At 43.4% G+C, this 24698-nt stretch overlaps 1 protein-coding gene and 1 long non-coding RNA gene across 2 annotated transcripts; one reads left to right on the top strand and one right to left on the bottom strand.

The window, feature by feature from the left end:
* Positions 1-12564, bottom strand: USP1 (ubiquitin specific peptidase 1). The gene is made up of 8 exons (XM_050901206.1): positions 12362-12564; positions 11082-11205; positions 10617-10724; positions 9910-10070; positions 8696-9414; positions 7380-7550; positions 6044-6245; positions 1-1090 (listed from the first exon to the last, which is right to left on the bottom strand). The coding sequence occupies exons 1-8, from the start codon at positions 12529-12531 to the stop codon at positions 355-357; spliced, it is 2391 nt and encodes a 796-aa protein (XP_050757163.1). The 5' UTR covers positions 12532-12564; the 3' UTR covers positions 1-354.
* Positions 12565-14194: 1630 nt separating this feature from the next.
* On the top strand, positions 14195-16576 carry LOC127019366 (uncharacterized). The gene is made up of 3 exons (XR_007766898.1): positions 14195-14311; positions 15924-15994; positions 16309-16576. It is a non-coding gene; the product is annotated as an uncharacterized LOC127019366 (long non-coding RNA).
* Positions 16577-24698: the final 8122 nt, after the last annotated feature.

Raw genomic sequence — 24698 nt, 5'->3', positions numbered from 1 at the left:
TATGAATACAAATAACTTTTATTAAAAAAAAAAAAGCTAATAATACAATAGGCATGTCTGAGACCTAGAGTTGTGTTAAAACCACTACCGTGTACTGTAGGCATCATTTAGGAACTATACAAACTGGTATTTCTAAAAGGTAATATCACTATTCTCCAGCATAAAAGTTACTATATGAGTTAAGTTCTATGTCATGGTTTGTTAATTCAAGTTGAGCCACTTACACCGAACAAAAAGACCAGAAACATTATGATCCAGTAGCTTCAAAAACAGCCGTTTCTTCCAGGTAGTTTTGATGCAAATCAGACCAACAGGTGTATGCAAATCCCTAATATTTACAGTCAAAGTACAGTATTACTCTACAATTTTCTTATAAAACAGTAGGTAAGGAGTTGATGTAGATGATGATGTCGGAGAAAGAGAATTCAGAAAGTCCTTTTCTTCTGTAACCTTCACTTCAGAATCATCAAAAAGCAACCACTTCCCTTCATACTCTTTCAGGCTCTGCAGTACATACAGAGCTTTGTTTTCTAGTCCACTGGAAGCAACACCATTTTGCTCGCCGTGTTCCGTGCTGCACTCCGCACTCCCGCTGTTAGTACTGCTAGACTCCGGATTTCTGTTTTCAGTAACTACGTTAAGAAACTTCTCAGGGTTAGCTGGTTTGTTGTTGTACAGGTCACAGTCAGACTTGCTCTTCTGCCCCCCAAGAAGTCCGACAGCTTCTATATTCTTTTTGTTCAGAACTTTACCCGGCTGTGCGTTTCCATTGACTCTAAAAGAGACTTCGCCATCGTCGTAGTCTTCAGCAACAGTTCTTGCCTCCTCCTCACTCAGTGGTTCTGGTTTAATCATTTCGTACATTTGGTCAGTGATGAAATTTCCCTTATCTAACTCTAGGCTATTAAGATCTGTAATTTTGACAGAAGCTGTGTAGTGTCCACTGCTAATTGTAATGCCACTGTGCATTACCACTGCAAATAATCCGTAGGTGTCATTGGTCGGCTTTGTGCTCCATTCTTCTAGTGACAGTTTGAGAGGCGTCAATAAGGGAGTGTTTATCTTGGATAATCCACCATAGCAATCAAACCTTTAGAAGAAAGATAAAGTTAAGACCTCTTGCCACAACAGCTCACAATAAATATTGCTTTAAGTGGCCACTATCTTGTATCTATATTCTTTTCCTTCTATTAAAAAGACATGGGCGATCTGAATGTGAGAAGTTGCTCACTTTTCAACTTGCTTATCGTCACAAGCATCCATCCCAGGCACCCCTGTTCAGTAAAGACATTTTTACAAGTATATATAATGTTAAATCTTATAGCCTAGTAACTATGTATTTTAACTGTTTAAGAGGTTCCCTTTTTCTGAAGTATCGACTAAAGTTAATTTTTAAATAGTGATGATAAAATGAGGTAACCTAACTGTTCAGTTATCATTTGTGCTTCTGTGCACGAATACTTGCACTTCTTCCCAGACACCATCCTGCTTTCTGGATTAAAAAAAACCCAACCAAACAAACAAAAAAGCCCAAACCAAAAAACTCTTCAACATCCAAGGCTGAAGTAAGTAGGGCTGGCTTGGTTTTTTTCCCCCAAACCTTTGAAAGAGTCATTTACTAAAGGAACACAAATCTATTTTACTTTCAAGTAGCTTTAATGTCACTCAGAAAACCTGAGCAAGTAATTTTTCTCAGATCATCTTAGTGCACTGTAGTATACTGCCAATGGTGATGCAGTGGTTATCCAAGGATGAATAAGTTACTAACACTTTCTTATTACTAGGGGTTCTTCATTAACTGTCCTATGTTACTAAGGTTTTTTAAACAATTATCTAGCTGATGATATACTTCGGAAAAGCATCTAGTATTCCATAAATATTTAGCATTTTGTTCACAGTGCACAAATTTACAATGAGAAGAGTTTAAGTCCTTTCATTACAATAAGGATCTTCTAAAGAGTTTGAAAAGAAAGTAAGTGTTGGGACTTTTACGTTATTGTGTATTAACCTCCTTGAATGATTCTGATCTTACATGATTTACATATTGCATCAGCCCAACTTAACTAACCCCTTTATTTAAAGATATGTTATGATGTCCTAATAGATTTCAGTGATGATTCAGTCTTGCTCAACTGTTAGGGTGTTGTAGGGAAAAATATAGGGGAATATAGACAAGCCCTGTAAAACTTAGGTTCCAAAGAGCTAACTACTACTATTCAACGTGCATTTTATCATAAGAAAGAATAACTACCTTTAATCCAAGGAAACGGTAGATATGGCGTAACAGGATAAGCATAACTGCAGTAACAGAATATTACTTTTGTTTTACTGGGTTTAGTTTTGATTCTGCTATGCTTCTAAACATTTCGCTAATGTTCACAGCCATAAACCCTTATAAACATAAATACATTCACACACACACAGATGTCCTCAGTCACTCAAGTCTAATTAATTGAAATCTCATTTTAGACCTAGGCTTACCATAAACATTTGACTACACCAAAAGCAACACAAAAGAGCATATAATCAGAAATAATAAATCTTCTGAAAATCCCTATTATTAGTAGCCAGAAATAGAGATATTCAGAAGAGTCAAGAAACAGAGAAACTGCTTGCTGATACTCTAGATCAGAAATCCAGTTCCACTCAAGCACACTATGACAATCATATTAACATAAAACATTAAAAAACAGGCTCTACCTTTCTTCTGAATGAGATCCAGCATCAGAAAGATTTGGAGAGGAGGAAATAAGAGAGGAAATCTTTTCCTATTAGCTTTTTGTTCTTCTTAATGATAAGAATCTGAAGACAGAAAAATTGCATGCCAAGTACTCCGCCTCCTCTGACTGATGCACAGTAGTTCATACACAACAAACTTGATTTCTGCAACTGCATCTTTTGAGGCCATAAATTAGTGGAACTTTACTCACTGTACTGAATTAAGATCTCAAGTTATTACAGACCCTTAAAGACTTAAGCTATTTTACTGCAACGCTTTTAACACATAAGGATGTGAAATACTCCAAATAAAGATTTCCAGCGGCATAAGCACTGCTGTCACTAATTAGCAAATGTGACTGTAACAAAACCTAAAGTAAGCCTTTTTTAAAAAAAAAATTAAAAATCACCTGCTCTTACCTGATACCATTTCACAAGACAAAAGACTAATTTTCTCACCAATTCTTAAATTTATATAGTGGAAATGCTTAATTAGATGTTACCAGTTACACATTTCTTCTTAATAGCTTCCCAGTCTGAGGACACATGGCCTAGCATTTTTTTCCCCACGAACACACTTGCCAATTGCCAAAGAGAATTACTCATCCCCAGGCAAGTAGATTTTCACACTGACTGCTTTATTTAAAAAAACCAAACACTTTGCAAGCCAGCATCTAGAAAAGATGAAGCAAATCCCTACTAACTGCAAATATTGACACTACTGTTCCCCTCTGCTTCATTTCTCTTCATTTATTTAAAACTCAGTCATCAGAAAACTCAGTAGAGCACAACTGAGAAGCAGACAGGATTTCAAAATTTTTATGGTAGCTAAGAGAAGTTGTATGAAAATTCTTAGTTTAAAAATCTTAGTTTAAGGCCAGCAAAACAGTCTGTTACTACTTTTAGGGCAAACCATTGCCGTCTCATCTATGAAGAGAGTAGTAGTTTTACAATAAATATTACAAGTTTACATAAGTCAATTGGGGGAAGCTCCATCAAAGCTCAGTGTTCAAAAACCACCGTAAGAGTGACTCTGGATACTATGGAGTAAGCCAGTGCTTTGGTTTGCTAGCTTTGGCTCTTCCCTACTTGATTTGCAGCTGTGCTTTATTACTCCAAATCAAAATGTTTAGAAATGACATGGTTTTGTCCACGATAAAATGTCCAAGCCAAAAACTGGGAAACAATCCTCCAAGCAGTTTCAGGTTCATCACTGACTCCAGTTCTACATCTGATTTTTCCACTCTTACTTCCTTAATCTCTGGCTGCTAGCACTTGGCAGAAAATGTATGACATGATTCAGAGGACACATGAGGAACACCACAAGAGACTGGATTCAGTCTGACCCGGATATAGGTCTGAGTATTTTGGAGCAAGGACCTGAAGGTTGCCAGGACACAAGAAGAGGTAAGTAAGTGATTCAGGAGATGGCTGGTTAACCTGCAAGCTTCAAGTACTTCTTCATAGAAACAAAAAAGTAGCAAATGTAGGAGCAAACTGAAGATAATATTCAAGTTTCCTTTCAGGTGGACATCTCGGGTTGTATTTTTTTGAATAGCCTATAATCATACCAAGATACCATCTCACATCGAGGGCTACTCAACAATAGCATTACAATTTTTAAAAAGTGTGCAACTTTGTCTTTTCATTGTTCTACATAATATTTGACTGTCACAACAAGGTAGAGAAAATTTTCGATGTTATGAACCCAGACTTGTTTGAAGAGATGTTAGCAGACATTACAGAGACAGAGGAAGTTTCCTTTCTACTTTGTCAGAAACCTAGATACTCCTAAAAACAAGTACTAAAAAAAGCAGAGTGAGAATTCTAGTTTTAACAATCTTAGCAAACTACCTGTAAAAGTATCTTAATATAATCCTTGACAATAGTTATTTTACAAATCTGATTTATACTGACCACAGTTATCAGCACTTCTTGTTTATAGAGCATCCTCTGACAAATCATCTGCCAACTTTCATTTTGTATCTGTATAGTGCCAAAGGTCCTATACACTTCAAGTTCTAAAATACATTGGTGACACAAATATAAACTGAGTTCCATGGAAGACTTCATGCATTAGCCTTCCTGCTGGCAAGGTGGCTCTGAAGGTCTAAAGCCAACCAACAGGGAAATGCAAAGCACAGGGAACTTGGCGGATAAAAGGCCAAACTAATTTGTGCCTAAATAACCTCCTGTACATCACAAAGCAGCGCAGTGTTAAGTCTCAGAACGACGCCTAGCCATCAGGTTACAGAACACGGGCTGCAGCAGAGAAGCGTGCTTGGCTCTCTGGAACAGATGCCAGCTAGGGGGGTGCTGAAACCCACACAAGGTTATCTTCTTTTGCTGCGTCTGGCAAAGTTAATGCAGACAGAGAAAGTTGTTTTGGTGAACACCAGGAAAAGTTGAAAATACAGGCCAAGTCTGCAAGTGTTACTAAAACGGTATCGTCACTCTCAAAAACAATTAACGGTGTAACCATTTTCTGAAGGATCTGGGGTAATATTTTATAGTTTAAGAGAAGTTTTTCCTGATGAAGCCTTCTGTCATTTTTCATTATTTGAATCTCAGTGGAGAAATACAGTTTACGGCAAAATGCTGTGCATAAAGCGTCATGGCATTGTTTCATTTGTGTACGGTACTGTAGGGACGGGGGCGGGTTTGGTTGGTTATTTTTCCTCCCTTCCCAAAGGAAATCCCTAAATTCTTAAGTATGAAAAAAGGTAAAGAACGCTCGTAAGAATAATCTCTTTCAAAAAATAAGGATTCCTACAGTATATAACATCAAACTGATTGCTCAGCAGTTGAACATCAATGACATTGATATTACTGTATTTTAAAGGATTTCTGTACTGTGTGTTAGATCTTTAAAATGTTTATCTCCTGATTTTTTTTTCTGAATTTTAGTACTCACGTTCAGTTAGAGACCAAAGTACTACTAGCTGTGACCATAAAATTCAGTTTTGTTCTCATTACTTGTTCTGCTGAAGTACTTAAACCTGCCTCTAAACTCACACAGACAGGTAATATTAAAAGTAAAATTTCAAGAAACATCAGGATATCAGGCTGTTGTAAGAATATACATAAAACAATTTTGTTAAGAAGTCTCGTGAAAGTATATTCTCCCGGAGATAATTTCTGCCACTACGTGTAACAATAGAAAGCCTTTATGAAATTAGGAGCTGCGTCTCACTGATTTAAGTTAATTTCAATCTAGAAATCTGCTTGTGCTTTTGGAAAAGCTACAAAACATTTTCATCTCTTCTGTTAAGATTTCCCTTCCAACAGCACACTGTTTCGTAATATAGTCAATCTGCATACTCACTCTAAGCCACTAGCAGCAAAGCACTTCAAATGAATTGTTATAACTTCAGGCATTTTATCGAATAAAAGGCTGCGTTCTGCTTCTGTGTAATGATGGCAGTTTTCGCAGAAATATTTATCCTCTCCCACAATCCTTTCCACTGACGCAAACTGTGAAATTGCCCATTTAAGAGTCTTCATTTCTGTTTTTGGCTCTGGAGAAACTATAAAAGAGAATCATTACATTCACAGATATGCTATTATTTACATTTCCAATGCATCCCACCAGAATAACAACAAAACAAAATATGTCAAGTTAAGACATGCTCAAAAGCTACTATCAACACTGTAAAGAACACTCAATATGTATGAAACAGAAGATGTATTCAAATCTTTGAATCATTTCAGGAAGTGACAAAAATATCACTTAATGGATATTATTACTTAAAATCTATGGTTTTCCCAAAGTTTGTCTTCAGATCGCATGTACTAATTCTGCTGCCGTGTCTGGAAATTGGGTGCACATATTTGAGACCGGAATTTCACTCATTGAGGCAAACTTCCAAAATAATCAGAAAGTTCCCTTTCACTTTTTCCATTTTGCCTCCCCTGACAGCTTCCCGCTGCTGCTGACAAGATCACCTACGCTGTCAGCAGCATTTTACAGATGAACGCCGCCACACACACTTTACTCTGAAGTCCTTCAGCAAAACAGGGAGAGCAAAAATAGTAAAAGCTGCTCCAAATTAAGTCCATGGGAACTAAAATTAATTTCTTTAAAATTCTGAATTTCAAAGTGTATTGTTGCCGTGCTTACTTTTGAAAATAGCCAAAAACTATGTATAGATCACTAAACTTCGTGGAAGATACCAGAGGACTAACATTTACAAACAGAAAACAAACGCTATTAAGGTAACGACAGCCTAAAATACTGAAAAAATATTTTTTACAGGCAATTAACAAAAAGCTGGTTTCTCATTTCTTTTATTTTTGAGAAAAAATGCAGATTTCTTATAAAATGAAGAAAAAGCAGAATAATTTCTTATCCAGGAAGAAAGGGAAAACCCAAATCAAAGAAAATACCTATTTATAAGCAGGAAAACATGTACCTAAGTGAAGGATCGTAAGCAGTCCGTGTTATGTGTTAAGATCTGAAACAATACTGTCCGGATCTGTCTACGTTATCAGCGCTGTGTTTCCAAAGTCTAACGTTAATCAGGACGAGAGATAACAGAACAGCCTCTAATTTTAACCAGCACAAACAGGAGCAGTGTTCCTTGATAACTATGGCACTGTCCTTCCTCAATGGCTGGCTGAAGCAGAAACATCCATCACAACCCTTTTCGATAACTACTTACTTTCAGAACTCTCTTCCGTTTTAGAAAGTTCATCTTCTTGCACTGGAACACTGATGTCCTGAAAATCTTCTCTTCTTTCAGTAAAGCACTCGCACTCCAAGCATCTTGTTCTTAGTACTAACTGGCCCTGGAACAGTTTCTCCACTAGTTCAAAAACAGCCAGCTCTGTACCTAGAGAAAGTATATGCCAGATCACTTATCAAGATGCATTTTATTCAAAAGACACTTCAGAACCTGGCTAGCCTTCTTGGAAAATCACTGTGTTACAGACATGGCCTTTCAGGGATTCCAGATAGGAATTAAAAAAAAACAACAAAAAAACAAACAAAAAGAGCTGCTTATCACATGCAATTTTCACATATCATCTACTTGTAACTAAACAGGGAGCCCCTTTCTCTTGGCCCTCAAACTTTAATTTCCGTTTTAAGATTAGGTTCTTGTTTTATACTTGAAGTGTGACGGTGTCGCAGTCTGGAAAATTTGCGTTTGTCATCAATGCACTGCCGCCTTAGTATGGACTGTCAGCCTCCTCAAGGAACATCACACTTGTGGTTTTGCCTGGTTTCTATTTATTCTCAGTCCTCTCCTCCAGTACTTTCTAAACTTGTTGGCCCATTTTAGTCAAATCTACCGAAGAAATGCAGATCTCAAAAGATTCTGCATTCCTTCAAATTTTTATAAAAATTGGTGGGTGAATCAGAAAGAAAGTTCCAAATTCGTAAGTACTGAATTCATACTGAGGCCCGTCCCTCAACGGTTACCTTGTTTCATTTACACGAACAAAATCCATACCTGCCAGCCAATTAGCATATATAATACATCTGGTGTCTTTCCTAATTCTTGGGAAGGTTGGAAACATGGAAGGACTAAAGAATAGGGAGGGAAGGAGAGGACATTGTTTGTAAAGACTTGGGACACAAAGCCATAGCCAATGGGGTTTGACTCTGTTTGCTCCTGACAGTAATCCTCCTTTACATCTTGAATCCACTTGCTATTTTGACGGATGACAAAAATTAGTGATAATACAAACCTGGTAATATTCTGCCTTTTTTTTTTTTAATGTTGTACAATGATTACGTAATGTTAGAGAAATACCTCTTAAGATCTAAGCTAAACAGGTCAAGTTATAAAAAAAAATTACAAACATGTATAAAAATAAATTCTCTCTCTCTTTCATAAAAAAAACTTTTTCAATTCCTGAAAATGTAATTTTGTATTTAGAGAGCTCTGCTGGCAATGCAGTCTGAAGGCTGACTTCCCACACATAGTAATTTCTTACTCATACTAATTTTAAGCCCATACACTTGTTCACCAACCTTCCTTTTTTGGTTCTTTTTCAGTTCCTTTTTCATTATGGCTTTCCACAGGAGATGCTGGTTCATGACATTCTTCTTTAATATTGTTACCATTTTCGCACTTTGCAGATGACTCTTCAAGCTCACAGTCATCATATTCTTTCCCTGGGTCTTTGGATCCCAAGTTTGTACTTAACTTGCCTAGACTATAAAATTTAGACAGAATACTAGGCTGTTTGCATGAAGATTTTAACCAGTTTAATCTAAGCCGTGACTTCTTCTGTGTTGGCTTCGCACTCTCATTTTCACTGGAACACTTGGCAATGGCATCAGTTTGATTTTCTAGCTTTTCTCCTGTTGCTTTCCTCTTTGACCTGGTTTGTCTTTGATTTTCTTCTGCTGCAATTTGCTCTTTTGATACTTTGGATTTTTTCTTTGCGTTGCCACCCTCAGCATCGCTTTTTCTTTTCCCGTTTCCTTTGAGTAGCTTGTCTTCAGCCACCTCTCCAACGTGGCTACTTGGTACATTATCCTCCTCCTCAGCAGGGTTGCCGGTTCCATTGCTCTCAGTATGTTGATTAAGTTTTTCCTCCAGTTTAGCTGCAGGCTCTTCCACAGGCAGTTTGTTCAATTCTTCCTTCTTCAGTAGCTGACATGTTTCTTGAATGTTACCCAGGATACACTGCAGAACTTCCTGGGCATCGTGCTGCAAGTACCCTTCGTACATAGGGTTGAGCTCTCTATTAAAAGTAAAAATAAATGAGCAAAGCAATGAAGACTAGTTATTCTTTGCTAACTGGCTAACATGACTGGAGATTTAAATTAGGGAGTTTAGATATAAAAGCAGGGGAGGATCCTCTCCAGGCCTAGAGAGAAGTCCTCTCGGTCACGGAGAGCTGTGGGAAGGTAGCTACAGCCTTATGCATTTAAACACACATTCAACTGCAACCCAGTAGTGGTCCTTCTCAGGTCAATGAGAATACTTACATACGTAAGGCTAAGTGCTGTTTTAAAGCCACAGCTGGATTTAAATTATATTCTTCCAAAATGAAAATTTACTTTCAAATTTATGAGATCATAGGGCTAACGATAAACACGAAAAACTCACTTCCTATACTGATGCCCCAAATTTAAGACCATCTACCTCCCGCAAGTCTCTAATGCTGTGCTGTACTGTACAATGACCTCAAAACTTCAGGTCAAAATTCTGACAATGTGTTTAAGATAATTTGTACCTAAGGGTATTTAGTAGCCTTCGTGGCTGAGTAGCAAGTTCATCTGTGTATTTTTCTGGATTTAAGAGAAAGCTGGCTTGAAGCTGCTCAACTGAAAGAATCAATGAGTGCAAACTGCAGATTAGTTCGTAACTTGCCAGTGGATCTTCTTTACAATTTCCCTGCAATAACAACATAAAAAGAATAAAAATACTTGCAGTTTGGTCTGTAACAACACATTAAACTTTTTCTCTCCTGCCCTCACTTAGTTTTCTAACAGGCATTTGACAGATTTTTTTTGTCTGCTATGGGAAGCACAAGAGTTTCAGACAATATATTGCTCTTTTGCCAGTAGAAAAGAATTATAAAAGCCAGGCTAGCTGTTATTTTAAAAACCCAAACCACCTTTGCCCAAACTCCAATTTGCATCCACTCAAAGTACTGCATCATAATTATCTTAACGTCAGAAGCATGGTGAGGTATCGTCTCAAATTTCTTCTGTTAAACTTAAGACTTGTGCTTACAAGTTTACAGACTCTCTGAACACTCACGTTTGAACACAAGTTCGAAACAACTCAAATGTATCTTTACCTGAAATAGCACTGTAGAAAACAATACTGCAGAACTTCTTACAAACAGAAGAAATTACAGTTAAATTTTCATCACTCCTGGCATGCAGCCTCACTTGCAAAATTACAAGCACAGGAACGTGTAGTGAGATACGTTACCTTCTCTGCTTTTTGCTCTCCTTCATCCTTCAAAGATTCTTTCTTCTTTGAAATGATATTATATAAATGTTTTACTCCAGTTTTAAAACCAGGACAAAAATATAATACCTGAAAGCAACAGTTTAAAACAAGAGAATAATTGGTAAAGTAAGAAGTTACTCCACATACATATCCACATTTACGATCAACCTAGCTTCGCACCTCCCAGGGCTGCTGCACGGCACAGGAAGATGCAGGATTACTCAGAGCAGGGAGGTGCCCAGAGTACGTAAACGGAAAAATTACCCAATCAAGGCAACCTACGGTGCACACATTTCCTGCAGTATCATCTTTTTTTCCCCCACTGCAATTAGACTCCCTTCGTACTACATCCAGACATCTATGTCATATCAAACTGCGACTCTCACCCACTTGTGCTTAACCAAAAGAAAATCACCTTTTCGAGGCCCCTGAACATGATCTTACCTGAAGTACGCTGTTAAGGTAACAAGTGTTACCCAGATTGTTCAAGCCGACAAAAGGCAACATGTTGTCTTTTTTCTCACAGCTAACAAGCGACGGAGGCTGTGCTGCAGGAACAACCTGATCACTATTAAGTAGAGAAAACTGTGTGTAAGAGACAATTTTTGAAAATGACTCCTCCTGGTACGCGTGCACATCTCTCTCCCGGCCATCTACCATCTCAGAGCTAGCTTACAGAATTAATGACCAATATACACAGATCAAAATCATGTCAAAGTGTTTCTGAGCATCTCTGTATGGCTACTCTGGGCACTCAAACACAGGCTGCTCAACTGTAACACTTCTCTTCAGCAACCTACACAAAAATAGACAGGTTTACGAGAAGCAGGCAAATCTGCTGTTAGTTCCAATACATATTTTGCAAAAGACATCAGGAGACCGATATAAGGAACCAAAAAAAGTTCTCTTTTAAAATACTTTTGTATGTTCTTTGTTCATTCCTAAGGCAGCACTAAGAAAAACGTGTCTAGCACCTATTTTCTATTACTGTCCCCTGCTCCAGGTTGACATCACTTCATTTCTGGATGCAAACCAAAAGGATAAAACCAGAGGGGGGGTGTGGGGGGAAGGAACCAATGAACCTGGCACGTTATATACAGTGATAATGCACCGTACTGACACAGCAGAACCAATTTTAAAGTCCCCAACACATTTGTAATTGACCATGATTAAGCAATTTTTTCCATTTAAATTTCCTCACTAGCTGCAATGAAATGAGCTGACACATTTGCTCAGGGCTTGAAAGACCCTAATGAACGACAGCAAGCAGCGCAATCGATTCTTTGACTTGCAGCAGAAATAACCTTTAAAACCCAATATTTTTTATTAAAACTTATTTTGCAAAACCCTACATTTTAATATAATCTAACTAATTCAGCATCAGAATAGCTACCTGATATTAACTTCAAATAAGCTAACTTCTTCAAGTTATTAAAAAGTTTATGCCAGCCAACTAAACATCCGTAGTATGGCAAACTTGTTTTCTTAAAAGTAGATAGTTATAGAAATTCATTATAGTGAACAGCTAGTTCAGTTTGATTAGCTTGGCTTAAGGGTTTATTTAGTACATGTTCAAGCGCATACTTATGCAAGAATATACAACTTAAATGAGCGGATGGAGCAGCGTTGTTGATCCATTACATCAAACACAACTCTTGTTCAGCTACTGGACTACTTTCACAACAGAACCAGAAACACTTATTCAGAGCGAAACTCTTACATACATCTCAGAGCCTCTGAATTCTGAACTCTTTTGCTCATTTTCCTGGGACTCGGTGAAATCCAGCGCTCTTTTCGCTTCCTTTTTCTGGAAGAGCTTCAGCGAAAGCCTGTTCTTTTTCGAGGGGCTCCCTCTCGCAGGCCCGGTGCTGTCACTCGGTAAGACCCCGGGCATCTTTCCTGGCGGGCAGGTGAGCGGGGGAGGCGGCCGGCCCGGCCGGGAAGCTGCGCTGGGCGCTCACACCTGCCGCACACACACACACACACACACAGAGTCGCCATTTACTTTCAGTGCGGGAAGCAGCAACGGGCGCTGGAGCAGACCGCGCGGCCCCGGAGCCCCCCGCCCCGGGCTCCGACAGCCGCCTCCTCTCCTCAGCACCACCGCCCGCACCTCCCGCCCAGGCCCGCTGCCCCGCGCCGCCCGCCCGCCCTCACGGTCCCGCCCGCCCGGGAGGCCCGCTCGCCCGCCGGCAAGGGACGGCGCGGCGGGCCCGGCCCGGCCCCCGGGAGCGGGCCCGGGGCCCGAGGGAGCGGATCGCGGCCGGCGGCGGAGCCGCCTCTCCTCACCGCTACATGTTGGCACGGCGCGGGCCGCCGCCGCCGCCCGCCGGTTGCCATGGAGACCGCGGGGCGCCCCGGCGCCGCTCTCCCCACCACGGGAAACTTGGCGCGTTTTCCGCGCCGCCAGGACCCGCGCCCTCAGCCCTCCTCGCGCCCAGGCGCTCCCGGCCGCCCCGCTCAAACGCCGGAGCGGAAGCCGCCGCCGGCGCCCTCCAGGACCGAAAGGCCATGGTGACGGCCGGCGGTCCGTCTCCCACCAGCTTGCGGCGGACCGAGCGACACCTCCGCACGGGCCCGCCGGCAGCGCCGGCGCCGCGCCTCCGCCGCCGCCGTCAGGCAATTGCGGCGGGCAGCCCGCGGGGGTCCTGCCTGGGCGCGCGCGGGCGCTGGTAACGGCCTGGCCAAAGGGCTCAGGCTCGCGAGGGGGGGGGAGGGGAGGCGGCTGGGCTGAACCATTCCGCCGAGACACCCCCCCCTCCGTCGGCTGTGGATTGGTCCCGCTCTAGCCCCGCCCCTCCCCGCCTCCGCCAATCACAACGAGAGGCGCGCGGCCCACGGCGGCGCCGTTCGAGCGGGCCTGAGGTAACGGCCGGGGCGGGGGCGCGGCCCCGTCCCCCCCCCCCCCGCCGTCCCCTCCCGCCGGCGGCGCCCGGTCCCTCCGTTTCCCCCCGCTCCCCAACGCCGCCCCGAGCCGGCGGGCCTCGGCGGCCCGGCACGGCCAACCAGAGCCGGGCGCCTGACGGCGAAAAGCGGGCGGCTAAACGGGGCTGGTACGCGCTGGGGAGCCGCGCCGTCCCTCAGGCCGCAGCCCCTTCTCCCGCCCCGCCGCCCTCGCCAGTCTCGGCGCCGCCCGTTCGCGACCGAGGCCCGTGGGCGGCGGGGGGGGTGTGGTGTGTGTGTGGGTGCAAGCGGGTTTCTGGCAGTCCCTCGAAAGCCGGCTGGGTTTTGGCGCTCGCCTGGCGGTGTGTGTCGCTGCGGAAGGGATATCGCTCGCCCTAGCTCGGAGGGGAAAGGGGGAAGGTCAGCCATTGCGGCCTTCAGGGCTTCCCTGCGCCTCTGGGCGTGTGCGGAGACCACGGGCAGGCGGCTCCCGGGCCGTCCAGAGCTCGCCCAGCCGACACGGCGTTGCATCAAAACGCACTGGGGATGATCCGTTTCCGGATTCAGCCGCACTCTCTAAATACGTAAAATAGCTGTATCACAAGTTTTCCGCCCTTTTTATTTTTTTTTTGCACTCGTAAACCAAGGATTACACTCGTAACTCCTATGAGATGGGAGCTAAAAAGCTTTACCAGCACAGCTATGAAGAATGCAATAAATCATAGTCTTCGCTGAGGCTGTTAAGACTGCAAAAAGTCCTGGCATAGGGATCAGTACACACACAAAAGATGGTATGTGGGAAAATGCTGTACATTACTCCATTCTGTTCTTTAAACTGGCCCCTGCAGAGAAGGTTTGCTGACGGGGCTGTACCAGAAGGTCAGCGGAAACCTTTATGCATAAACAATGTCTGAGTGACTCAGTCTGATGATGGTTGGGAGTAAATATGTTTATTGTTTGTCACATACATGTGGTAGCTATAGATTCATCACAAAGGCCCCTTTCTACAGAAAAGCTAAGACTTTTTTTTTTTTTCGCCAGGCTAACGATATGTTTTTGTTTTAAAAAAAAAATCTTCAACAGTCCAACTAATGAGAGGTGGTAAAATACATCTTGTTACCTCTGGAAATGTATCAAAGTAAATTTCAGGCCCCTGTGACCCCATCAGTAGATACTCTCTATGCTTAACCTAAAGAGAAGTATGCTTTCATTTTTTTAATAAAAAGAATGAAATATTTTAAATCTAATGTCAGTCTTGCAACAAAGCGAACATCTGTGGAACACACAGTCATTCTGTTTATGATGAAAGGCCTCAATAATCCGTTTGTGGCTTCACTTGCTGTGAATTACGAGGTCTCATATTTACATATACGATGGCTTCCATATTTCACAAATTCGTCTGGCTCTGAAAATTGTTCTTTATTTACTCCATATAAGGTCTTATATTTTTCACAGCTCTCCTCTGGCAGGACTTGGAGAGTGTGAGATGGGAGAAACATGATGGAGGCGTTGCTGTAGGAAATATTTCTTATGAAACATGAATCGGCTACTTTAAGTCTGTATACTGTGATGCTATGTAATTTAATATTGCCCCAGAAGGTCAGAAATCTTTTAAAGATTCATCCTTTATCTTGAGAACTAAGGAACTCCATGTGGCAGTCACACTTTTTAAGCACTGGTGTTAACAATTATATTAAAAGAAAAGCCTGTTAAGCTAAAACACAGTTGTTCATTGCAATTACATCCATGACTCCACTGGAAAACTTTTGTAAAAGTTCAGTAAGATATTTTATAGGATTAGTTTCATCACCGACTTTAAGCCGTGCCCAGACCTAGGCCTTAGCATCCCTTCACCTTGGGCGGAGTTACCCCAAATTTGAGCACTCTTAGTACAGAGCTGAAGGACCCCAGGACAAACTCCTCCTGCCTTCCCCGAGCGTGGCACTCTGCTGTCTGCTAAATACTAAAGCAAACTAGACTGCCACGAAATCACGCGTGGTTGCCACAGATCCACACCATTTTTCAAAAGGTATTGGCACTGATAGTGTCCTGTCCACATCCGTGGGTATTTTACTCCCCTCCCTTCAGACAGTGCCGTCATGACTCATGTATGCTTTTTTTTTTCCGTATTTCCTGGACAGCAATGTATAACTTTGGAATTTGCTGAGTAAAATACGTTAGTGCTAGAACAAAATCAGAAGCCTAGCGCTTAGTCTAAACAGCCTTTTAAAAGCAATTTCATTTTGAAAAGTTCTTTGTAATCTTTTTGGATGTTTTTTATGTTGCTACATGAATTAATTATTACTGCAGATCAATATCTCTACATATGAATTATGGCAGAAATTATATATACTCCTACAGTCATACACATGCTTACTACATGTATTTTGCTTTCTCTTACAGGGTAAAATATCCTCGTATGCCTGCACACATGCAGGCCCATCACCCAAGGAGCCAAGGTTCAGATTCTCAAGGTATAAATTGACCTAAAGATTTATTTACTTGGCTAGTGGGATTTACAGAGCTCCGAAGTTGGCTAGATACTGAGCTCCCATTGAAAGTCACTGGATTTCCTGACCTGAGTTCTGCAGCACGACATTTAGCTCCACTTAGCAAACGTTGCCTTAAGTTCCCTGCAGTTAATAGACACTCAGGACTACAGAGGTTCTTTTGTATGAGACAACAAGCATGCGTAAGGAAGTCTTATCCAGGTGGGTGGTGCTCAGAAGTCATGTAACTGCTTGGTTGCTTAATAATGTGTTTCATTACATCTGCTTTACACCGCCAGTTTGAGTGGCCAGCTGAGGAGTCGCTTCACCGAGAGCCGGAAGGGGCTGGGCAATCAAGACCGTGGTGGCAACGGAGTGGTGTAATGAGACGGGATGAAATCTCTTCAGTGTTTGGACCTTGAGTCAATAACAGGCTGGAATAAACTCCAAGGGCAGGAGTGCAGTTGCTGCAGGTAGGCTTGTGTTTGATATAGCAGCGCGTCCTGACAGATCTCAAGTCAAATGGCATGACTAAGGCCGGTTATTACTTACTGGTATTGCATTTCAATAAAAGTCTACCCTGTCAAGTGCGTGCTGTGCAATCTGCTTTAACAAACGTGATAGAAGACTATTTATGTCCAAGGATTTTGCAATCTGAGAATCTAATTCCACGTGTACAAGTGTTAGGTAAGCTGCAGGTATACTTGTGCCTAGGAACACCATCAGTGACTTTGGAAGGCCTAGCTTTGGGTTTAAAGTTAGGCTTGTGTACATTTACAGGCTCACGGTTTAACTTCCAGGTGCAGTAACCGAGTGAGAGAGGGAGGGGAGATGTTAGCAGAGAGTATTTTTGCAGAGACTGGAAGTGTACACAGCTTTTCACATGGTAGTTATGGGGCTTTGTTCTGTGTGTTACATTTTACTTGGCTAATGAAGTAGTCAACTCAGCTTTCATAGGTATAATGATTATTTTAATCAACAAATACATCTGCCACACAACCAATACATCAAATAAGTACAAGACAGTAAAAAGTACCTCTCAGAATACTTAGTCAGCACATGTTTGGAACAACCTTTACCTGCCCTTTTTTCCACAGCGTGGGGTCTCTTTCCAAATGCTCCTGTTCCAAGAGGCTTCTGTGTCGTCCTGTGATGAGTAACAGAGTCAGCCCAGTAGACCTCAGTGTCAGGTCTTCTTCCTGAATGTGTTTTACTTTTTCTACTGGTAATTTAATCTGATTATGTATAACAACACTTATCCTGCTCTAAATAATTTCTCTCCCTTAACATACTCACAAATTTCTTCCTGATTTCCCATCATCATTGTTTTGACCAAACCGTACATACTTCATTTTTTTATCTTTACTTGTGTCGTGGTTTAACCCCAGCCAGCAACTAAGCACCACGCAGCCGCTCGCTCACTTCCCCCACCCAGTGGGATGGGGGCGAGAATCAAAAAAAAAATACCCCGTGGGTTGAGATAAAGACAGTTTAATAGGACAGAAAGGAAGGAAAATACTGATGATGATAATAATAATAATACAATAATAATACTAAAAGAATTAAACTATACAAAGCAAGTGGTGCACAATGCAATTGCTCACCACTTGTTGACCGATGCCCAGTTAGTTCCTGAGCCGCGATCCCCCCTCCCAGCCAGCTCCCCCAGTTTATATACTGGGCATGATGTCATATGGTATGGAATAGCTCTTTGGCCAGTTTGGGTCAGCTGTCCTGGCTGTGTCCCCTCCCAGCTTCTTGTGCCCGTCCAGCCTTCTTGCTGGCTGGGCATGAGAAGCTGAAAAATCCTTGATTTAGTACAAACACTACTTAGTAGCAACTAAAAACATCGGTGTGTTATCAACATTATTTTCCTACTAAATCCAAAACACAGCACTATACCAGCTACTAGGAAGAAAATTAACTCTATCCGAGCCGAAACCAGGACAACTTGTAAGTTAGTTCCCTCTGGCTTCTAAAGACAAAGTCAGTATAATTATAAGAGACATTCTGGTTGAGTGATCTTTACGTTTCCCCTCTGTCACCTGTATGGAAAACTGTTCGCAATATACACAGCATGGTATTTTTTCAACAAAATTTTATATTCATTAAAGCATTAGTTGATGTTGATTTTAGTGTGCTTAATTTTAATTCTGTGCCATCAAATGGTGGTTTTGAGGTCAGTGCAGTTACAGCATTTTAGAATTTGGTCCTTTAATCTTGTCCTAATTTTTTTTAACCGTTGAAAAGGACAGGGGAATTTTCAGATGGTTCTTGAGTAGAAATCAGCAAGATGAAGAGAGGCGATGTCAAGGAGGCGAGGTTGTTTGGGTGGGAAGCCACAGGACAAGAAATCGAGGACACGGCAGAGACGGGCTGCCCGCACCGGCTAATCAGACCGACTTTGTAATACAGGTGGCAGCAAGACTGGAACCGCCTTTGAAGTGTAAGGAATACAGGAGAAGTCAGGATTCATTCTTGGTATTTACTGTGCATTCCTGGAGGCGATTTCAAGTCCAATGACACAAGGTGATGCTTGGAGCATGAAATGAGGCCTTGTAATTAGCTAATTTTAACAACCCTCCTGGGAGACCTGTTTTGTTAATGGGTGGGGTGAAATCTTAGCTGCAGTTCCATCAACTGATTGTTTTTTTAAACCTGGCAGTACAGTCACACCTCTGCCTTTGCTTTCTTACATAGATACACATGCATACATCAACTGCAATTACAGTCCAGGTAATCATTGTATCTGAAGGTTTACGGCACACAAAGCTCTCCAGGCACCGTCACCACTTGGCATACCCAGGACAGCTTGGTTAGCCGATTCGTGACTCAGCATTAAAAAATACCAGTGAAGCCATGATTTATTTTTAGACAGCAAACACAGGAGAAGCAGAAGCTCCCCTCGTCGGGAAGCGGCTGCACCCACCAGCCTGACGTGGTGCCACGCTGCCCGAAGGGCACCCGCACAGCTCCACCTCAAACCGCCCATCCGACAGCCTCCCTTCCCACCTAGAGAACTACAGGAGAGAACCCTCAGCTTAGTGGAATCTCCTCTTTACCAGCCTTTCACCCTCTCAAATTTTTATGCACCCTCTTAAAGTATGGCTCCCTGTCACTAGTTAATGCAGGGTAAATTTTTCCAGCAGGAAAATGTTCTGTTTAAATGTAAGGAAATGGTTTGGTTTTTTTTTTCCTGTATCTCTCCAAAAATAGAGCAACACCTAATTAAATATTTATGGCAGCTTAGCACCCTCAATAAAGGAACTGTTGTCTAGAAGCCTCCGAAGCTTCAGCTTCTTACAGTAAAGGAGTGTTTCAAATACAGGCCAAAGAGGGAGCAGGTGCAAGAGGCAGTAATTGCGTACATACGGTCCTGAGACGCTCCACCATGCAAGATTAAATTATGTCTAATACTATAGACTTCACAGCCATATGTTATAAAAATAGCTGCACTGGGAAATCAGAAATCTCCACAGACATAGCCAAAAATAACCATATGAAATGCCTGGAAAGAGCAGATTCCCCAGAGGTGGGATTTCTGGGCTCTTGGAGGAAGTCTCCGGTACAGAGCACCATCCCCTGCAGGAAAAAAACCTCCGCAACCTCTAGCTGTTGCTGAATCACATAAATTACAGCAACTTCCAAACCCTGCAGCCATATCAGTGATAGGCCTATAAATCTGTCAGGGTCCCCATATTGGCAGAATTATTCTGCGAATTTCGTGAACCTTGTGCAAATTGTACGCAAGACAATGCGCTCTTTCAGCAGGCTCGGATCGCCCAGGGACCTCCGCGCAGGAAGGGCTGCAGCCTACGCTGGGCTCTCTGCTGTTCACATTAGCGAAACCTATTTCGTTCCTGAGGAATACGATTCTCGGCGAAACGCCCTACGGCAGGAAAAGGTGAGAAACCATTCACGAAGATGACAATACTGACTATAAGATGTCGAGACCGGACTGGCTTCAGGTCGAAGGGATAGAAATGAATATTTAGGGCTCTTCTTGTTCGGTGAGCCACAGTTCGCGCAAGCTCTGCCCCCTTTCACAACCAGAAACACAGGAACAAATTGTCCGACGCGCTTTACTACACTGGAAAGGAAATCTGACTCTTCCCCACAGCAAACAGCCTGGGACTGTCACAAACCCTGAGCTATTCCTACTTGACAAGCTACATCTGCTTTCAGAGGATCTCAAATCATTTCATAACCCGTTATTTAACTTCGATACTGTTGTGTCGGTGCACGTGGGAACAATCTGGCCAACTGTAGAACTACAGTCCCTTTGAGAGCGGTACCTCTCCAGGGCTTTGCCTGGTTCCTGGCAACTCAACAGGACGAGTTTGTGCGATTCGACGTCAGGGCGAGGGGGTGAGGCAGCAGCAGAGCTACTGTCTCATATCAGGGGTGGGATCTTCTTCACCGCATCTTGCTGATGTGGGTCGCAGAGCAACTCCTCGCTCGCTCGGGACTCAGGGAGTTACAGCATCTCCAGTCTCTGCCATGTAAAACCTAGCCCAAAAGCTTGACCTGTGTGGCCAGCTGTTGTCTAAAAAGCTTTAGATCAGGCATCCGTAAAGATACAGACTTTAGGAAAAGCAGGAAATAATAAATTAGAGATTGCTACGGTTCTGGAAACTCCATGGTAAAGCCTGCAATGAGCTCCTTTTCGTTTCAGCTTCCAAAAGGCAAACGTCAGCTTGGAGGCCTGAGCCACAAACCATGAGCTTGTCAATGCACAAACCATGATGTGCTCCTCCATGCGGGAGAGTTTATTGGTTTTGAGATCAAGACGTATAGCTCCTGATACCGCAGGCAGTATGCAGCCTTAGCTCTCATTTATCTCTCGCTTAACTTAGGAGAAAACACAGTTGGAGGTGATCTATGAAATTCCTAGAGCTACAGATGCATCTATTATGCCTAAGAAAATAATAATTACACCCATAATGTCGAGATAAAGCAGATTAGTTCATAACAATATAAACGTGTGGTTCAGTGCACTGAAAATTTGCCAAAGGCAAGATGGTTCTGCGGCCGGGTCTGAAACAGAATGTTTCTCCTCAAATCTCTTTGAAAGCTAAGTTCTGTACTGCAGAAAAAAGCGCTGTTCTGCAAGTGGTCCCCTTGCATCGTTAGGGGTGTTTTCCCCACCTTTTGCCTGTTTATGCATATTTTCTTTCACAGCTCACAGCCTGCTGCTCCGTTTAATATAACATACGGATCCACAGCTTTGCTGGTAGCAGAGGCAGTGCAGTTTTCTGTTACGGGCTGGAATTCAAATGAGAAGCCAGGTGCTATATTGCAAGCCATAATTAAAAAAAAAAAAAAAAAATCTCTCCCCATCTCTGTTCTTAGGTCAGAATAACATCTCACAGAGCTGTAACTCACTCCTGGAAGCAGAGACAGGAGGAAACACAACCTGCGCATTCTTGCACCATCTGCTGGTAGCATCTCCATTGACAGACATACCTGGAACAGATTTTATAATTCCTCTCAAACCTGGAGGGATACATCCATATCTAGTGACATGAGACCACCATTATAGAGAGTCAAGATTCAGGTGAGGGCATGTTTTTTTTTAAAAAAAATCAAACTACAAACAGTCGGTTCTCCATAGCAGAGCAATTGCTGCCAGGTTTTTAGAGAATTACATAGCAAGGCCTCCGTGACCCCAACGTAGCCACATCAAGAAGGGAACTGCAGAGCCTTTTGTGTCCCTGCAGGGCAGGACAGACCAGCCTCCATCAGCTGCTGCTGGAGTCAGCAGGAGCCAGAGCATCCGAAGAAGAGGTCTAGCCTCTCCGGCCCCGTAGCCTGCTGCCTGCAGATGGCTGTGGTCAAATGCCTCATCACCCTCCGGGCAAAGCCTTTGGTGCGGACGGGTCTGTGCCGGCCCCGTAGCGGTGCTGTGCCGGGTCTTGTCCCCATCACAGAGCCATTGCCTCCGAAACTGCTGAACTCCCTGCTGGAAACTCTCAGCTGAAGAGTGGGATCCAGTGATGCTTGTCAGGTTCCTTGCCCATCCCAGAGACTTAATATATATTAAAATTAAACACAGCGCTTTGTTACTGTCAAAGACATCATAATGTGAGCGAATGAATCACTCCAGTAAAAGCAAAACTTTATTAAAGCGTTTATGACGTTAAGGCGTGTAGGAATAGATCGGTGCCTCCTCTCTGCCCCGTCCCCTAGCACAAGAAGGGGCTGTCAGTGGGTCACAGGAGGGTGGTGTCAAAGAAAACGAATGTCTCCTCGTGCAGGCTGCAGTCAGTCTGCTGAGTTCACACCTCCAAGAAGACACACCATTAAATGCCCTTGCTTGGCTTTTAAAGAGGGTCGGCAGTTTTATAACAAGTAAAACATTTTTATCCATGGGAGCCCTGCAAAGCCAAGGGGTCACATTTCACCCTTCATCCTGGAGGACAGAACTGCAGGAGTCTGGAGAAATGTTCTTCTCGAGGTGCAGCTCCTTGGGAGTATTACAGATAAATAACCTCTGAGCACTAAACCACTATTAAAGCACAGAAACTCCCAGCGTGGTGGGTCAGTGTGAGTTACTCAGACCATCGCTTGGACCAGAGTGACAGATCCCGTGTGACTAAAAATCCAGAAAACCAAAGCTAAGGCAGAGAACAGCTGAGCATCTCTCTGTTACGCGTGTATGTGTTCTCTCTCCTATGAAGAGCTTCATCACAGTAAGCCCAGGGTCATGAACGCACACGTGCCCGCTCCCTGGGTAGCTGTCACGCTCAGCTGCCATCACTGACACGGGCACTGGGTGAGGATGTGCAGGCAGAGCAGGTCTGGCTTGTGCCGCGGTGCCCAACCCTGCCAGAGCACCCGCCGCCTCCTTCACCCAGAAATCAGAGCTGCAGCTCATCACCCTTCAGTCCTTTATTGCTTTCCTCTAAAATCAAAATATTCCCTCTTCCTGGCATGCGGTAAAAGCCAGCGCCCTAGACACAGAGCCGAGGTGCTGAACGAAGGCGCTTGTCTTTATTGTGACCTTGGGTTGCTTTCAGTAGCTATGGCAAGAAAGCAGCTGCTCTTTAAGAGACACGTAAAGAGCAGCCAGTCGGCAATACGTGCAGCACGTAGGGATATACGCCCCGTGTGCTTTGCAGAGCAGTGCCGAACGGAGCTCTCGTCCTCTCTGAGTAACCCTCTTGTTTGAGCAACCTGTTGGTACCTGGGCATGGAGCACCATGCAGGCCAGTTTACTCTGTCTCTCACCAAGCTGCCCTGCAGACATACCCTTTGTCGTGGCACAGTTCCTGCACGAGCCCCGTGCTAGCTAAATCCATGTTCTGCGTAGTATATTTCTTCTACCCTCTTTTTAGTGCAGAAACATATGAAATGCAATCAGTCCCTAATAGATAAGGAGTAGTCAGAGACTGGGATGACTGATAGAAAATAGAAACAGAAAATACAGCAATGGAAGTAGGTTTATGGAAAAATGATAGTTGTACTTGACAAGATATATGTGTAACTGAAATAAGAATTTCCCTTTGTTTAAGTAGATTTGGGGTCTATAAACAGATGTCTGAATTCCAGCTATGGCTGCACCAGTGCTGACTGCACTATAAGCAATAGCATTTCTTGTTCATGCTTGCAAAGACACGGCAATTTCTTTTAGGCAACACGAGTGTAGCAAATTGATTTGACAGGCAAGCTCACATGGTTTGATGTGAACATTGCAAGACTGATCCATGTGTCACAAGAAAATGAATCATTTTCCGTACCTGTTTGGGCGTCACTGGATGTGCACAGCCCAGGACAGCACGGGGCTGGTGGCTTTTGAATGAGCACGAGGTTGGTTCCTGGAGGCTGTATCTTCTCCTCCCGGACACAGAGGTCACAGCTACCCTCCACATTTTTTCCTGCCTGCATCCAGCTGCCTGGGGTGCATAGGGAAGCACAAGCGCTTGGTTTGTCGTGTGAAAGGGGGTGCGCAGTTAGGGAAACCTCTCAGCTGCTTTTAAGTATTGTGATAATCATGGCATGGTCCATAAAATCTTCCCAAATTGAGCCACTTGGTTAGGTTGATGTTTGTATTCCTGTAGCACCCAGATACTTCTTGCAAAAGCATTTTGCCCCATCTACGCTACCGACCAAAAAGGGACCGTGGAAGGCCACAGCCATGCCAGCCGCGTGCGGGTGGATGGGGCAAGGATTTTAGCATTCGTGGACCATACAAGGCAGCTCCTGTGAGCACAGCGAAGGGGGAGCAGTTTGCAGAGAGTCTACAAAAATGGATGTTGGCACAAGCGTAACATCGTATAGAACAATAGTGATTTGGTGCTGCATTTCCAAAAGGAGTCGATCACATCAGCCCCTGGCCCCGTCACGACAGGCTCTGAACACGACATCAACTTTGTCTTCCTCCCAGCACGGGGCAGGAGCCTCACCCCGCTCCTGTCTGCCTGCGCTGGGGAGCTGCAGGGAGAAACCCCACCGCAGAGCAGGCGAGGGCAGCGTCTCCGGGAGGAATTCATCCCACTTCTGGAGGGAAACCTGCTTCCCCAGGGAGTACCTTCAGCATCCAAACCACCATCTGCCCTCAGAGGGATTACGGCCAACTAGGAAGGTGCGGTCCCCATCTTAAAAAACACACGTGAGAAAAGCTAAATCAGGTGGTGAAAGACTGTAGGAAACCACATTCTTCTTCTTGTTCTTTTCCTCTCTTATATTG

The sequence above is a fragment of the Gymnogyps californianus genome, chromosome 8, assembly GCF_018139145.2.
Source record: "Gymnogyps californianus isolate 813 chromosome 8, ASM1813914v2, whole genome shotgun sequence".
NCBI lineage: Eukaryota > Metazoa > Chordata > Aves > Accipitriformes > Cathartidae > Gymnogyps > Gymnogyps californianus.
This window is presented reverse-complemented; position numbering and strand designations above follow the sequence as displayed.

Bases quoted from the DNA above. Each gene is read 5' to 3' on its own strand.
- USP1 (XM_050901206.1), bottom strand. From the start codon at position 12,531: ATGCCCGGGGTCTTACCGAGTGACAGCACCGGGCCTGCGAGAGGGAGC. The intron at 10,725-11,081 runs GTAAGATCATGT...TGTTGCTTTCAG, and splicing joins ACCTTAACAGCGTACTTCAG to GTATTATATTTTTGTCCTGG. The intron at 7,551-8,695 runs GTTGGTGAACAA...TACTTTCTCTAG, and splicing joins AAAAGAACCAAAAAAGGAAG to GTACAGAGCTGGCTGTTTTT.